The sequence below is a fragment of the Rhinolophus hipposideros genome (genome assembly GCF_964194185.1).
Source record: "Rhinolophus hipposideros genome assembly, chromosome: 15".
Lineage (NCBI taxonomy): Eukaryota > Metazoa > Chordata > Mammalia > Chiroptera > Rhinolophidae > Rhinolophus > Rhinolophus hipposideros.
Genome location: NC_138061.1, coordinates 11663546 through 11681633, shown reverse-complemented (window position 1 = coordinate 11681633; position 18088 = coordinate 11663546). Strand labels below are relative to the sequence as shown.

Sequence of the window (18088 nt, the reverse complement as noted above, 5' to 3'; positions counted from 1 at the left end):
GTATCTGCCACAGCCAATGAGAACATCTATAGTGTCTGAATAGGTTTTTTGGTTTGTTTTTTACTCCAAGCCCCATGAGTTCACAGTGTATGCTCAAGAACAAAGCATTTGTCCATTTCCAAGAGAGACTTCTTAAAGAATAGATGATAAACTGAACAAGTTAAGGACCTTATTGTCAAGACAATTGTAAAAAAGACCTTACAGATTACTAACACAGTGGTTCACAACCAACTATGAATACAACAGTTACCTGGCAGATTTCAGCCCACATCTGCCTGGGCCACACTCCTAGAGTCAGCGAGTCTGGGGGCCTCTTCAAAATATCAACCCTGGTCTACCCTGACCCTTAGGACAAGATAATTGTAGCTCAGAGAGGTGGAGTCTCTTATTCAAAGCCACCAGTTAAAAGGGGGCATGGGGTGTAAAGTAATGTTTTAAATTATTATATGGACCAGCGATTAAAGTGTATAATGAAAACATAGTCTGCCCCTTTCTCATGCCAGTAGTGCCTAGTCCCTCCTGTCATTTAGGATGAGATGGCAGTCCAGGGAATAGAACTAACTTGGCCCCAGTCGCATATGCCCAAAATGAGAGAACCAGGAATAAAACCTGTCAATACGGCTTCCCAAACCACTGATTTCCATCAACTCCGTCAGACCTGAGAGCCAATCTGTGTTCTCCCTTTGCAAGTACTATTGCATCAGGAGCACTTGTTGAGAACAAGAGAAAATACAGCGACTACTCTTAGCCCCTACAAGATTCAGAGCGTCTGGTATGGTCCGAATATTTTTTTCTCCTTGTTCCAAATGAAGAAAGACAGAAAGGAAATGGAAAGAGAATTCACACAGTATTCTGGACCAGTGACCTCTAGTGACGCGCAGCAGAGCAGAAATGACGTGAGAGCCCCCATGTCATCACTGTTTTCAAAGCAATGGCCTGTACTGCTATGTGCTCTTTAGATAAACAACAGAAGTTAGTACACATATTTATTTTTTTGACTTCTTTTATTTTTATTTTAAGTGTGTTTTTTCCAGGACCCATCAGCTCCAAGTCAAGTAGTTGTTTCAATCTAGCTGTGGAGGGCGCAGCTCACAGTGGCCCCTGTGGGAATCGAACCAGCAACCCTGGTGTTACAAGCATCGCGCTCTAACCAACTGAGCTATCCGGCTGCCCCCAATACACATATTTATATTCTTAGGTTCTGGCTGTGTATCTCATGAATCCTAATGTAGTTGTTACGCAAACAATTAAGTAAACACCTATAGCAAGCACACTGCTAATGCAGATAGATAGATAGACAGACAGACAGACAGACAGACAGACAGGATAGATCAGATAGATAGAATACATTGATAGATAGGATAGGTAAGATCAATGATAGATAGATAGGATAGATAGGTAAACACACAGATAGACACACAGACTTGTAGAATTTCAGTCACATCCAAAGAAACACTTTGGAGGTATGTGATGGGGAGAAGAGGAAAGAAACACAACTGGCATTACTAATGAAACTTGGTTGAAAATTGCTGTAATCCGTTTTCTGATGAAGAGGTTCAGATGCATTTTACGCAACCCAAAATACGTAAGACAGAGAGAAAAACATTCTTTAATAATAACGTACTTCTGATGAGACAGAATATAGAAAATTACACACTTGGTAAATTCATCAGCTAGAAGCAATCAGGGGAGCACTGAGGGTCACCTTTCGCCTGCTTTGCTTTCTCAAATAATCACCTGAAATGTAAGGATTGAAGCTGACTTTTTCATCTGATTCAAACATGAAACAGTCACTGCTCTTTTATGTCACACCAGGTTTAGTTTGAAATTTGGTTAGCATTTTACCAAATGCACACACATTTTGAAAGACCAGTTCAAAAGATTACTGTAGGTCCATATTTCACAGGCAAAAAGCACAAATTTTGAAACACACACATATACATGCTCCTTGAAAAACCAAAAGAACCTTTCCCTTCAGACAGATACATACATAATCATATTCCAGGATTCTGAAACCTTACAACATTTTCCTCGTCATCAGAGAAGACAATAGATTAGAGAACTAGAAAAGCAAAAAAAGGATAGAAGCCACTGTGCAGAGTAGCAAGCAGGAATTTAAAAGCTAAGGTAGAATTCCTTTAATTTGTATAGTCTCACCTTTGTTGCCAAGGCTTCAGCACTTTCCCGACAAGTCTTCTCTATTTCAAGATGGTTCTGCATAAAATTAACTTCCTCTATAACCATGTGAGAAACTAGGAATGAGGGGGGAAAAAAGTCTCAGCATTCAAAGATTAGTCAGCTATTCCAGAAGCCCACACATTTTGTCCCGTGATTAAGAATACTTCAATTCTTTAGCTAGCCAGAACTTCAGCTATCATGGAAAAAAAACCGTTTAAGATGCAGCCCTGGTTAAATCTTAGAGAATATGTGGATGTAGAACAAAAAAGAACACAACAAAGAACCTTTATTGATATGATACACATTTTAAGAAAGCTACTTAGAATGTTTCTAAGTGTCTATTTGCTATGTAGCTGTATACATAACCACTAATTTAAACAAAAGAACCTCTCATAAACAAAAAGTAACAAACATGATTTCCTTGTCTCATCAGGATATAACACATTACCTAATGAGAAATTTAAAAAACTACAGCTTGAGTTGATCTCATAGCTGTAATAACAATGTGGCAGCTTAGCTAAGGTAAGTTTTGCAATATTAACCTTTATTAGTGACTAAATAGTTACTATAATAAATTCCAGGACAGAGAAGTATAGCAACAAGATTTATGTACTACATGATGATGAAAATAGATGTTAATAAATTGCTTCTCGCATCGCTGTCAGGAAGACTAGGGGAAAAAAATGTTACTTGATATTTTACCAACGCTTGAAAAATAGTAATTTTCAGATATTTTTGGCTGCTGGTTTATATAAATTGAGATTTAAAAGTAAAAATAATTTAGAGCTTGAATTATACTTTGAAGATCAAGAAAGAAAAATGCCCATTCCTTTCACCCACATTCCTACCAAAAGAAAATATCCAAATATTCACTATCTCAAACTTAACTATAGACATGTATACTTGTTGACATTTGTTTGGCTTTAAAAAAGAAAAAGTAAGGATACCCAAACGTGAAACCCAACAAAGTTAGGCAAAAAACACTGGGCTCACATTAACACAAAGAGAGATTACTTTTGCTTCATTTAAGCTTAATTAACCTGCAATTATGATTAAACTCAGGAGAAAAAATTTCTCTCCAAATTAAATACAAAAATGTATTACTTCCTAAGTCTGTCCAAAGTTCTTATTATGTTAATATTCAAATTCATAAAGCAGCACTAAATGGCCAGAAACATGTCTAACCTTGACATTTTTTCAGGGGTAATAATAATCTGCAGCAAATGCAGGCCAACCAAAAACCACTTAACTAATTAGTAGTTGCAGTCACCGAGAAAAACATGAATCAACACTGTTATTACAAGTGGCACATTTGAGTGGCATCTAATTATGACTTGATGAGCACGATACTTGCATTATCAACATTACTACTGCATCCCATCAGGGCCTAAAAGCTGCTGATGGCATTGACTTCAAGAAACTCCCACTCAATGGTACAGCAGCACCCAACAATCGGCTTGGCAGGGGCCCCCCTCACTAAATGACACGTTAAGCGTAATTACTGGTAGACATTGTAAATAAACAGGATTGGAAGTGAAAATTGTACCAAGTGCATAAGACACAATCTGACACATTGGAAGTGGCAGCCTTAATTGAGAGTTTCTTTGACTGCTCAAGATCATTTCAACTGCATTTCTCAGAGGACAGTGATTATAACTGTGGAGACAGACGGCATAATGGTATCAGCACTGCTGACAGAGCAGTGAATTAAATTGTATCTGCTGTTGTGTGAAAGCCTTGATGAGAGGTACAGATGCCTTAGTGGTCTTATCATTATAACACAATGGTCATGTTGTCATCAACCTTTCTGGCTCCAATTGAAAAGAAATGATTGTGTGTTGAAGCTCTCCCCCCTCCCCCTTCCACACCACCCCCCTTCTCGTCTTCTATCTCTTGTTCTGAATAGAACCAATTTTCAGAGAGCTATGAAATCACGCAATAGGTCCTAAAATGCAGCTGCTTGGCATACAAACGGGTCCCCATTAAACTGGAATCACACACAATATGTGTTTATGCCAGAAGAACAAATAGAAGCTGAACACAGGCCAAGTTTATTCACACATACAAAGCCCGTGTAGCTCTTCATCAATATAATTGCCTTTTATATTGTAGTTTAAATAATAGGCTCTATTATTTCCTTAAAATCCTAATATTCCTGGCATTTTATCACTATGTTTACAAGGTAGGTTCTTCAAAAATGTGAAGGAAAGAGAAAAGAGACCTATACAATTTTTACAACATCAAATATTACTTTGAATTTTTTTAGCCTCAATACTTGACATCTTCTGCCACAATCTGGTATTTCCACTATCATAACAAAAACATAAACACTCTGCATTTTTCATAGGAATTTGACTTTTTATTCAATAACATTCTTGCTCATGAAAGAGTAAGAAAAATTATTACACAGTAGTAAGGTTTAGGCCTAGCGAAAAGGAAAAAACACAAACTTATTTTCTAAACATTTTGTAAAAATCCGCCCTTTCATTTAACTTGATAAACTTAGCTAGGTAGCACTAGGTCACATTTTTTCCAATTCTCACATGGACTATGCCATCAGGTACGGTTTTTATTTCTTCCTCTAAGAGGGAACAGTTGCAATTAAAAATTGTGCTTTATTTGGGAGACCACCTCAGGGATACTGTGGATACCTGATCATGGCATTGTACACCAGAAGCTAAACATTAATGAATGCCAACTATAATTTTATATATATAATGTGATGGTTCAGTGTGAGGTCGGAGGGATAGTGGATGGGGGGAGGGGGGTTCGCAGTGTGAGGGATATAAATGATGAACGTCTGGGTATTACCTTGTCTTGTACACCTGAAACTAATAAATAAATAAATAAATTAAAAAAAATTAAAAAAAATAAAAAAATTGTGCTTTAATTTTTCATTTAAAAAATTATCCCAATGCTAAATTGGTAACATAGAAACCTACTTACTAATTTCTAGATTCAAAAGGGAAGAACATATTTCAGAAGGCATTTACAGCTTTAAGAAGCATGACCCCATTTCTAAAAACAAGTCCGGTCACATGACATGAAACAAAATTTTTTTAAATAAACAAATTCATTTGCACCTTTCAAAGGATAGACATTTTAAAAACCTGTAATTGTTCATTTAATGATTTGCCTTATGGTCCTGAATTTGGGTTTGTCTCATGATATCCATAATCCATGACCACTGCATCTAAAACACCTATCATTTGAATGACATGAAGGTTTAAAAAGACCAAAAAAAGATGAGTTTTAAATAAAGTGACCCTATTACTGTAGTTATGTTTTTAAAAAATCCTAGTAATTTAGAATACATACTGAAATATTTATAGATAAATGATATAACGGGGGGGTGGGCGATGAGGGTAAAGGGGATCAAATATATGGTGATGGAAGGAGAACTGACTCTGGGTGGTGAACACACAATGGGATTTATAGACGATGTAATACAGAATTGTACACCTGAAATCTATGTAAATTTACTAACAATTGTCACCCCAATAAATTTAATAAAAAAAGAAAAGAAAAAATAATGATATAACGACTGGAATTAGTTTCAAAATAATCTGAGGTCAGTGAGAGAGGGTGTAAGGACATCTAGAAGAAGGAAGACTGGTCATGAGTTGATAACTATTGAAGCTGTATGATGGGTACATGAGGGTTCAATATGCGATTATCTCACTTTTCTATAAGCTTGAAATTTTTCATAATAAAAGTTTTTTAATGACTCTGAGAACTCAGAAGTGTAACCTAGAAGTACATCAATTCCTGCTTTTATCAGTCAAGTTGAATAAGCAAAGTATGTCTCTCCATTTCTATGACCCCAAAACACTCTTACACACCTGCCATCATAGAATACATCACACAGTAGGGTAACTAGGGTTTTGGTTTTGGGGGGGTTTTGTTGCGGGGGGGGCTTGTTACTTGTTTTGTCTTATACTAAGTGTGAGCATTAGAGCAGAGATTTTATTCTACTCATATCTGAATCTCTTGCACTTAGCACACTACAGTATCATAAGTACAAAGCAGGTAGTCATGTTTGTGTTGATTCTGATTAGAAAAATCTACCAGTCCAAGTTCATCTGTGAACACCCTTTTACAAGAATGTTCTCATGCAGAATTCCTTAGGAAGCAACTACCATCACCATTTATTGAGGCAACTGTGTGTCCGGCCTCGTGCTAAACCCTCGTCATGTGTTCTCTCATAAATCCTCGCAACCAGCCTATGTGATAGGCATTCCCACAGCAGTTTTATATTTGAGAACACTGAGGCCCAGAGAAGCTAAGTAACATATCCCAAATGACAGAGTTCTAGCTGGGAAAGTCCAGCCAAACCTATTTCTAGGTGACTCCAATTTTCTATGTTCCTTTCTAATTCATCATATTTAAAGGTGACACCACCAATAGTATTGCTGAATGAACAAAACACCACTCAATCCAGCCAACTCAGCAACGTGTAGCTGCCAGGATGTCTCTAAAGTGTACATGGAGAACATACCATAAGTGTCTCTGCAACATCCGATTACTTAGAAAGGTTTACATGTAATAAGAAAAACACCCGTGAAAACGGGCGCGTGTAGGAAACTTGGTGTACCCTACAAACAGAACAAAGGATCCAATGTGGTGGCCTGAAAGACATAAAAGGACTTAATTTCTGTCACAGGAATCGGTCTTTCTAGGAAACACAGCCTTGCTATGTAGTGGTGGTTTTGTGCAGAAAGATAGGAGAAAGGCTCGGAAGAGCTGGCCGGGAGCCAAGCATGGCATGGACATGTGGACAAAACCAGCCAGGGAAAGGATGCTAAGCTGGGGAGGAGGAGAGAGCCCTACGGCCTAACAAAGCCTTTCTTGAGCTGTTTGTTCTTCCTATACTTCAAGAACTAGGCCAAGAGGTAAAAGTTACAGGAGGCCGATTTCAACCTAGCACCAAAAGAAACTTTCCCCAAGAGCTGTCCAAATGTGGAGACGTGTCCGGAACCTAACTCTCGGAAGGCAAATGGTATGAACCCTCAATATCAGTGCTGAAGGGCAGTCAGCACTGGATGGGGCATGAGTGAGATGGTGGAGCACTAACTAACACTTACTGAGCTGTACTGTCAGGCACTGCGTTCAGCATCTTTTACATGGATTATCTCACTTAATCTTCGAACAGCCTATGAGGCAGGGTCATTTATCCGAATGTTATTAATGCAGAAATTGCTCAGGGCTACCTGGATTTACACCAAAGGGTGCTTTTCCACTGGTGATAACTCCCTCACACCCTTCCAAAACTGAAATGCTGTATGCTAACGTCGTGATCCATTTATCTCAGATACAATCTTTTTAGCAAATATTTAAAGCTTTCTTAGTCCCCAAGAGAAAGTCCCACTTGAACTATTTCTACTGCACACAATATGCCAATCTAGTGTCAGTAATTAATCCAGCACATTAATTGGTCACCATGTCAGTGGTGACACTCAGCTGTGACGCCGTGTCAGCACAAGTGTAAGAACATCCCTTTAATCCTGCTTTAGGAAAGGAGGAAACACTACACAACTGTAGCTCCTACATTCATAAGGAAGAGATATTTCAGTCATAGATATTGGCCTCCAAAGATAGGTAATAACAATATTCCCCTTAGATTTTCTTTGGTATAGCCAGACACTTGAAATAAACTGGCTGTTGGAATTTAACTATAATGCTGCACTTTTCTAACTGCTTTACCTTCAACAAGAATAAAATGTTTTGTTATGTAGTTACCAAGTCAACACTTACTGTTAAAATCAAACAGCCTGACTCGTATAGCCAGCATTTATAGAATGATGGACAAAGGCCCTACGTCCAAGGGGGAGGGTCCTTTTCCTTGCTAAGGTCCGGCCCTTTCCCATGGCATTGTCCTTCTGACCCTTCTGAGTGTCACAAGAAATGTTCTATCTTAGGGGATAAAATAGCAACAAATTTAAATCACATAAAGAATGACAGCAAAAATTTAGAAAAGTATTACAGGTTTTGTGAGAATATAACTTTCCTTGGTGAGAGGGCTATTTCAAACGTTTATTCAAACTCTTAAAAATGTGTAAGTTCTATGAATCTAGAATTCCTTTTTTATAAACCAAGGAACTAATAAGACCCCTGTAAACATGTCTGTATAAGAATACTTGCCATGGTATAATTAATAATAACTAAAAACCAGAAATAATCCATCTGTCACTTAAGAAATATTTAAATAAATTACGGTACTATAAGAGAATACTTCAGGCAACAATCAAAATATACATCTCTACGGACATGCAAAGATAACCATAACACAGAGGTGTCAAAAATATATACACACATTTTAAGAAAGGAAAAAACTGTATTAAAATTGTAATACTCAATATATATCATTAACAAAAGATGAATACAAGACATGTGTATACGATTTTTTGGCACCTCAGCATATTGTGTACTGAAAAAAACAGACTGCAAAACTGAATGCAAAGTATGACTGTATTTTTTTGTAGATACATATGTTACACAGATAAAAGACCAGGAAAGAAAGACGATAAAATACTAACATTGGCTTTTCTCAAAGAGTCAGGATAACAAGTAATTTTTGTTCTCCTTTAACTGTTCTGCATAGTAAAATTTGTTGTAACAAGTACAAACCGTCTTTTATAATCACCCTCTCATAAAACAATAATGCTCATTCCATTTCCTTAAAAATCACAGTAATGCCAGGGCATGTGGGGGCAAATGGGAAGACAATTCTTGCTTTCTTCGATAACCAATGCATCAGCAACTAAACATGGGGGACATGTCTACCCACATAATCCCAAAACACAGTTATGTGTGTTATAATAATTCCCCTGAAATGCGTACGTACTTTTCTGAAATTCCTCCAGTTTTCTAACAGCTTCATCTCGTTCTTGCCTAATTTTGTCACACTGAAATGAGAAAAAAATGAAAATATTAAATTTCTCTCATAAGTTTGAAAAGGCAAGAAAGCAAACTTAGTTAGGAACAGTAGCAGTTTTTACGAAAAGAAAACAAAAACCTTAAAACCCTTAAAAAAGCATGAATAGTCACATGGTATTTGTACTGCTCAACCAGCATATTGGTACCAATGTATGTGGCCCATTTTCTCGGACCTTCTAAGATAATTAAGTCACCTCACTGCTCGTTATCTCCTCAGTAAAACACCAATTTAACATCCTTGAGTTAAAATGAATTCATTCTCTACAAGAATAGTTGTGCCTCATTTTAAGTCAGTATTTTGCTAATACAGCGAACAACCCACGCATCCGCAGGTCAAATTCCCCAAAACTGGATAGTTTCAAATATCCAGAATGCTGGAACAAAGTCGAAAGTGACCAGTGAATGAAGAGAAACTGCTACACATGCCCCATGCACTTTCTTACTCAAGAAAAACCATCCCTGTGTCCTTAGAATTCTGTATAGAAGAAGATAACAATTTAAAAGGAAAGAATATAAAATATTCCACAATAAACATGTTATCATTTACATAAACGGATTTTTTTCCCTTTCTTTTATTTTTATTTATTTATTTTTCTGCAGAGTTTATTAGTGAAGAGAGAATGGGCCTAACCGACGTGGGGAAGAGAGGGACAGCGACAGAGGGAGAGAGAACTTGTGAGGAAGAGAGAGCTGGCACAAAAAAAGGATATATAAACGGATTTTTCATTTTAAAAGGTGAAAGGAAACACTAAAAAGACTTAAACAAGTTAAGACCATAAAAGGCAGAAAAAAACCACCAGAAATTATTAAAGCATGAGGACCTTTTAGGGAATCTGGTATAGAAACAATTATTTATAATTTTAACAGGCCCTGAAGGTATTAATGAATTTTAAAAAGCCTAATGTTCATTATGAATACTGAATTAAATTCACCCTGAATTTCATAAAACAATAACGTATAACACACTTTAGAAGGCTTTTCATCAAAAATGTCTAAAACTTTAAAAAGTTATTTTAGCTATTAGAGCGGTAATTAAAATTTTAATTTTGTGGAATACTATTAACAAGAGGATCATGTGAATAAAATAAAACTTTAAATTATATTTTAATCCGACCATGCCAGATAAATATATTGGGATTTCATGCCTTTGGAGACTTTCAAATTTCAATGGCTAAAAACAATAATGATACTATTGATAATTTTAAAAATCCAAATTAAAGTATAAGATATTCTCATCTACTAGACTGGCAAAAACTAAAAAAGTCTGAAATCAGGAGTTGGAAACTCACATACTTGTGGTAAAAGTGTCAGCTGACATTTCTACTTTGGACATATACTATCAAAATTAAAAATGCACACAGCCTATGACTCAGCAATGATATTTCTAGATTCTATTACTACAACCTCTAGTAATGTTTATAAGACGATCTACTCAAACATGTAAGCATTTATAATAACAAATCATGGGGTGTTTATACAATACACTATAGAGCAGTGAAAAAGAAGTAAAGCTCTATCTGTGTATCAACATAGACAAACCTCAAAAAGTGCTGAGTGAAAGGAGTTGTAGAATATATATCAAATGATACCTTAACACACAAACACATACAAAATGCATGACTGTAGCGGTCTGAAAAGACAAGGAGGGTAAGAGGACTAGGTTGGGTGGCACAGGTGATATTCAACAATTTTATCTGCGGCATTCTTTTCTATTTTTAAATTTCAAAAAAATAGCAGTTAATTCTGTGTGTTGTGTATTTGTGATAATATTCTCTGCCCTTTTCTGTGCTTTTAAAATATTTTTAAAATTAAGAAAAGTTAAACAAACAGTTCAGTTTTCGCCTTTACGCTCTCAAAAAGTCAAACTTCATAAAAACTATCACCCTTCATGTGGGTAAATCCATTCTGACAAGAGTACACGAAACAAGTAGTACACAGTGCTCGATTAGCAAAGCTGTTGACTACATTCCCGATTTAGACCCTCCACAAGAGGGGTCAGGCTGGACCATTTCCTAAAAGAGAAGACATACAGTCGTCCCCCCTTATCCGCGGGGAATACACTCCAAGACCCCCAATGGACGCCTCAAACCGCAGGTGGTACAGAACCCTATATATACAATGTTTTTTCCAATATATAGATATCTATAACATTTAATTTACAAATTAGGTACAGTAAGAGATTAACAACAATTAATAAAATTATAACAATATACTGTAGAAAAAGTTATGTTAATGTAGAGTGTGTGTCTCTGTCTCTGTCTCTCTCTCTCTCTCTCTCTCTCTCTCTCCCTCTCTCAATCACTCTCTCACATCTCTGATAACCCATCTGGTAAATGAGAAGACCACTAAGTAACTAACATACGGGTAGCACATCCAGTGCAGATATGCTGGACAAAGGGATGACTTACATCCCAGACAGGACAGAACAGGGCCGTGGAAGAATTCTCCGTGCTACTCAGAACAGCCTGCAATTTAAAATGTACGAACGGTTTATTTCTGCAATTTTCCATTTAATATTTTTGGACCGCAGTTGATCATGGGTAACTGAAACCACAGAAAGTGAAACCTCAGATAAGGGGAGACTGCTGTATTCTTCCATGAAGGTTTTCTTGTGAAAATCTATTCTCTGTTTTAAAAAAAAATAAATCCTGTCTAATATAGTTTCTAGTTCCAGCAGACAAACTGCATTTATTGGTTGTTTTGGTGTTTAAAATTCTCAACTCTAGAATCCTGGATTCTCAAATTAGCTTTATGAGAGAAACCCTTCAGTATTCAGTCTACTGTTTGATCCTTAATGTTATGAGACAGCTACCTAGCTGTTTTACGAATGTTCCTTGTTTTCTAGAATGTGGCTTCTGCTTGTTCCGTATTTATTTCCCCACCACCATGCCAGTCTGCCCGCCTCACCTCCAACAATGCACAATATAGTCTAAAGCACAAAAAGAAATTAAATTTTTACTGAATTTAAACTCCTGAGTTAAAGATTCCCCTATGAAATATATCTGGCATTTTACTTCCAAATTAATCTCATGTTTCTAACATCTGGCATACTCAGAGGTATAAAACGCCCTGTGAAAACCCGTCTTTATGTAAGAGTTGGCACTTGGGAGTGTTGCTTCTGACTTAATGCCACTTGGATTCTTCCACATACCTCTCAAAGCTCCACCTGAAGAAATCAGAGGTTAATTTCATCCTCACTTAAATCAACTAGCTGACGTTTTCACTTGAGACTTTGTATGACCAAAAAAAAAAAAAAAATGGAATGAGCATTTAACAGGATGGTACTTATCTACTCAGATCTGAAAAAGGCCACCAACTGACATCACACACAAACCACCAATGCAGCTACCACGTACTGGTCATTAACAACACATGACAATCTTAGGGAGGCTTATACCAATCCCCCCAAAATAAGACTTTCTGCCCATGCTCTCTGGGCCTATGGCCCAGGGAGACAGGCTCTGGTTAACAACAGGTCTCAACATCACAGTCTTATTCCAACATGTAAGGAAACTGGTTTCTCTAGTCCAACTCTGTGCTTTTACGTTAACCCCCGAGTCCCCACCAGCAGATTCAGAAGCTATCTCCCAACCCCATCTGTATTCTATCAGGGGTCTTCATGTTGTTTTGCTTTCTATTTTCTGCAACCACATTAGGATAGAACTGGCAGCCACAGCATTTACCATCTGCTATGGCTACTGAAAGGGGTGTGTGTAGGGGGGAGGGGTCTATACAAGCTGCAAACACAGCTTACTTGTTCGGAACCAGAGCTGAACAACCTATGAAGGACGAACCGGTTTTCTAAGCAGGAATACAAACATCTACTTATTTCATCATTTTAGGTGAACCCAGAAAAATACCTGATAACCTTTCTCTCATTCTACCCCCCGAGAGAAGTCAGCAAGGGTCCTGGGTCTTTTCAGAAGAATGTTACGTCTTTAGGTCCCACCGAAGCCCCTCACCCATCCTACCCCTTCCTCCACCCTGCTCACCCAGCTGCGTCATTTGTAGAAATGGCTTCTTTTTGTCTGAGAATTGCTGGTGAAGACTGTCCAATAGCAACAGATGTTCTTAGGCCCACGTCACTTAATTTGGATGCCCAATGATTCTGTCTACCTCGAGGTTGGGGTAGAACCCAGCAACACAAGCGCTGGCTGGTTTAAGCAAGCTGGTTAACATTACATCTACTCTAGAGTCTCTATTTTGGCTCTTTATAAAGTAGTGAATTGACCGGAGGTTGGCCTTGCCGGTTTTGAAAGCTCTTAATATTAGAAGCCCTCGCTACTTTCCAGTTCTCTTCCTTAAGCCACATCCAGGCAGATACCTGGCTTCTGAAACTAAACCAGCATTTCTAAGCGCTGGCAGAGTGATTTTCAGAGGAAAGTCTTTCCATTGTGAACTGGCATTACCCCTCCCCCACCAAAATGGGCAGCTCTGTTCTTTGTCTCTCGCATATCATCCAACTACTGTTTATACGAACATGTCTCCGTAACAAGGCTCAGTAAAAGTACAGATAACTGATGTAGACACCAAGACACCTTTATATATTGCTGTGTGTACAGTTTATGCAAGGAAAAAAACCCAATATTCTAAATTGTGTCTCACGTCCACTAACATAAATATGACTTTTTATCTCCACAGCATACAAATGCAGTGGAGGGTTGGCAGCCTGCAGCAAGGCCAGTTTGGGCCCAATCAGTACGCATAAGCACTGCATACGCACAACATCAGCAGAGCAGACGATCTAGACACAGGTGAGTACCGCACAGCTGGCCGAATTAGACTTCTAAGCAGGTACCTACTACAATCACCGAATGCTTCTATTTCCTTCCTCTGAGCATTGGACAAGTCACACAGCCCTACACATGCCAGGTACTGGGGGGAATATAGTGAAAAACACAGACAACGTGCTCTCACAAAACGTATGATCTACCAGGAAAGATCAACAACGAAACAAGCCATTTATAAGGATACTTTCTACAATGAAAGAAAGACCACACTACCGGAACACATAGCAGAGGTTATAACAACCAAGTCTGAAGAGTTCTCAACCCTGTAGCATTTTTACTTATTTTTCTTGAAGTTCATGCCTTTTATGTCCAGTTACAATATCTGAAAATTTAAACAGGCATAGCGTCAAAATTGGATGTATTTACCTGTTTTAGAATCTTTGGGGATGCAGTGAGAGGACCATCATATCAATCTGAACAATAATCGACAATTTTATTGTTCGACCTCTGTAAGTTTGGCTAGAACTCAACTGCTTATCCTTAAAGAACACAATAAATTAAATCATTCCCACTAGGATGGAATTCCTTTCACCCTGTCTCTTTTGGTGGGGTTCTTTCTTCCAATTCAAAGTTCTTTCCCTCCAATTTTCACAGGCAATAAAGTAGTAGCTGCCCCCTAAAGCTGTCTTACAGCATTCTCCAAATTCTAGGTATTGTGTGTTAGATGGAAACACATGTCATCAGAACAGAGATCCCTGCTCTTTGTTTCTGGATAGATTGCTGTTAATAAGAGACTCATTTTCACTTTCAAACTGCTAAGTAATTACTTTTTCTCTGGCACAACCACTTGCCACTCTGTTCTAAAGAAACTGCATGTATGTGGATGTATTATGCATGAACAGTTAGCATAATGGGTGCATATCTTGCTCTTTAATATGGCTTCTTTATTGATTTTTTTAAAAATAAAATTCTTTGGGACCTTCACCTCTGAAATTTACACAAGGGGAAGAAATTTTAACAATAGACAGCTGAGCCAAGATGCCAACAGGATCACATATCTTGCTTCTTGAAACCTAAGTCTTAGAAAGTATCTGTCTCATTCCCTTTTCATTCATTGTTCCTGGCAAGCTGACAGAGCTGCCTGATGCAGTTACAGTAGCTCACCCAAACGACTTCTAATCACTCACTTACACATTGATTCATTTCAAAACTCGATCTCAGTTCGTAATATTCAACATACTTAACTGTTTAAAGGCAGACATTCTTCTATTATACAGATTTCCTTCTTTTCATGCATGCTCCACACACATACCTTCCACCCTCAGAAAGTTGAAAGCTATTCCATTAAAAGCTCAGTGAGGCTTTGCCTCCCCCCCATATAGGAAAAAAAACCCAAATAATTATGACTGAGATCCTGCATGAGTCATAAGAGAATGCCCTTCAATTGTAGTAGCATGACTAACATCTGAATACGGTGACTGCTTCCCAAGCAAAGTAAAACATTTTATCTGGTTGATTCCAAAATGTATAGTCCTCTATTTTTCCATACCATACCACGAAAAATAAATGTGGAAGCGTTGCTAACTTCAATGTGACAGGCTCTCTAACTTTTTAACACACTGTTGATAATGGCATTTAGAAATTAGGCAAAAAAAATAACAAAGTAACACCCTTTCTATAATCTCCATTTATCTTGATGTTAAAAAAACAACTGAAGCTTTTACATTTTAATCCCACCTATATAACTTGTACACTATATAACATTTTGATAATAATGAATTTTTGTTGATAAAATGTGATACGCACATAAGAGGTATACCCATGTTTTATTACAAAGAAGCAAACCATTAATTCTGCTTGTAAGAGAACAGGACCTTGAAAACAATCAGTGACATTTAAGCCTAGCATTAAGAGCTACTAAGAGTCGCAGGGAACTGAGGGGGAAACTTGTCTTTTTGTCCTTTTCCCATCCCACCCCCAAACTCCAGGCATTCACTTTTATTGTTATCATTTATCAGTTATTTATCAAATTGCCTGTGTCCCCCAAAGTGGTTTTACTCGAGAGTGGGGCCTTCATATATTTTTCTTTACACCCGAGTACTCAGAAGGCATTCAACAAAAAGTTTTCCCTTCAAAAAGTTTTCCTTATCTCAAAAAGATTCTGATTCCACCCTCAAAGACAATGATGGGTAAAAACCACAAAATGATCAACATTACGTTTCTCTTTAAAAGGGAAAACTGCAAAGGAAAAGATCATTAAAACTTTGGCGCATCCTTCCAAATCTCCTCTTTCTCTTGGAATGTATTACGTCAGAATCTATACACAGACGATCACACACACACGTGAATTTTACTGGCATAAGATCGATTCGATATTTATTTTATTTTATTAGATTGACTTGATATTTAATTTCCAGTTGTTAAATACAGACTGATAGATGGTGAAGACAAATGATCCAGAAAAGTATTGAGTCTGATAATTTGTGGGATTAAGGTCACGTGGAAAACACATGAGTTAACAATAAAGAATTAAGAATAAAACCAAGACCTTTGTGGAAAGAGTCAATTAGTTCCTGTAGGTTTACCTGCTTCAAAAAGAACATTTGGAGTCAAAAGATCCATGTTTGAATCTAGACTCTGTTAAAGCCTGAGGTCCTACTCTCTGCGAAACGGAGCTGACACAGGGGTGTCTGAAGCTTCAGTTGAGGGAGAGAAGTGAACGTGCATGGCCCAGAGCAGCTTCTTAATAAACACAGCCTCTTAAGCAACTGCGAGCTCTGAAGAGATTCATGGCCTACCCCTTGTCTCAACAGAGGAGATTCCAAACGGCATAAAAGATCTTACCTGAAGGCATCACACCCACACTCTCTTTCCACTGATAAAGTTTATGACTTGGCAACAAAGATAGACTTCATGTGGACATGTGGATGGGAGAAATAACTTGCCATTTATTTTTTGGGTCCCTTCCACTGGTCCAAAACTTCCCCCCATCAAATTAACTGTGGCAAAAGAAGTCTTACTGTAGATTCCTATCCTTGACTGATTTACCGAAACTCTGTTCTGGGGTCACGAGGGAAGAATGGCCATATGTATATATATATATATCAGCTGACGTGGAGTGGACAAAGCTCACCCAGCCAGGCACAAGCAAGTGCTTTGCCAGAGAAAAGGGCGTTCTCCATCTACCACCTCCGGAACTAATGCTGCTTTTACTCATTCTATGCAGTATAAAAAGGCTTTTTTATTCTATGCTTCTCTCCTTTGTAATACAGCCCCCCTTTTGGGGGAAAAATCTTCAGTAATAAGCCTGCTAGTCTTTTAACAGAAGATAAACAGAGTGCGGTGGACTTAAAACCACTCGATTCTGTGTTACCCAACCACACAGCATTCCATACTGCTTTCATTTCCTTTCTTCCCATTTCTGTTAATAGTTATTTTTAAAGAATTAGAACAGAAGCAGGTCAATAATGCATACAGATGTCACAAAAGTATTAGGCCATCCTCTGTGTAGAGAAACATGTAAACAGTTAATGGGCAAAGGTAATTTATAATTCTTCTTGTATCAAGGGCTTTTTATCCATAATTCCACTTGTGTAATAGATGGTTCACTTAAAACCTTACAGAAGAAAGCAGCTCTCAGTTAAACAACCATCACCACCACCACCAACAGATGTTTATAGAACATCTACTATTTTTCGGGCAATCCTAGGTCTAGAAGTAAGCAAGGATGAAAGAAGAAGAAAAACCAAAAAGTTTATTCTCCTTCCTCTTATGTTACTCATTTTCTCCTATAGCCTTCCTTCTCTATCACATGAAGACGCTTGTTTGCTTTCCCTCCTCATATCTCTAGTTTAAGTCAAGGAGTTCTCCTGAATTAACCCTTCCAATTTATTCTGCTCTTCTCCTGTTGGGCCAGGAACATCTATGGAAGAGAATCAGTTGACTACTAACTTCTTGGCTCTTTCTCCTAGAGCTGGAAGATGGCTGGGTACCTTAGAAAAAGAGACTCAGCTACCTGGTCAAGCATCACCCACTGGCTTCACTTTGAAATTATGGAGCATCGGGCACCCAGGGGTTAGCACAAACTCCCCACCTGTGTCATTCTCAGACAATCTGTGATTTTTGGTGGCTATGGTGTTAGAATTAGAAATTTTGTCAAACGATTTTCTGTGACCTGATCGTATTAGAGGGGCATATATACCAGCTACCTCCTATCATGGATATTTTCACCACCCCCACCTACC

General features: G+C 37.8%; 1 protein-coding gene across 5 annotated transcripts in view; it reads right to left on the bottom strand.

Annotated features, from left to right (window-relative positions):
• Positions 1-18088, bottom strand: part of SHTN1 (shootin 1) — a 98845-nt gene that overhangs the window by 65569 nt on the left and 15188 nt on the right. For all 5 annotated transcript variants that reach the window (XM_081074995.1, XM_081074999.1, XM_081074996.1 and 2 more), the window contains exons 3-4: positions 9023-9083; positions 2158-2252 (exon numbers count right to left, since the gene is read on the bottom strand). In XM_081074995.1, coding sequence (XP_080931121.1) covers positions 2158-2252; positions 9023-9083 — 156 coding nt within the window. The remainder of the gene's footprint in view (positions 1-2157; positions 2253-9022; positions 9084-18088) is intronic.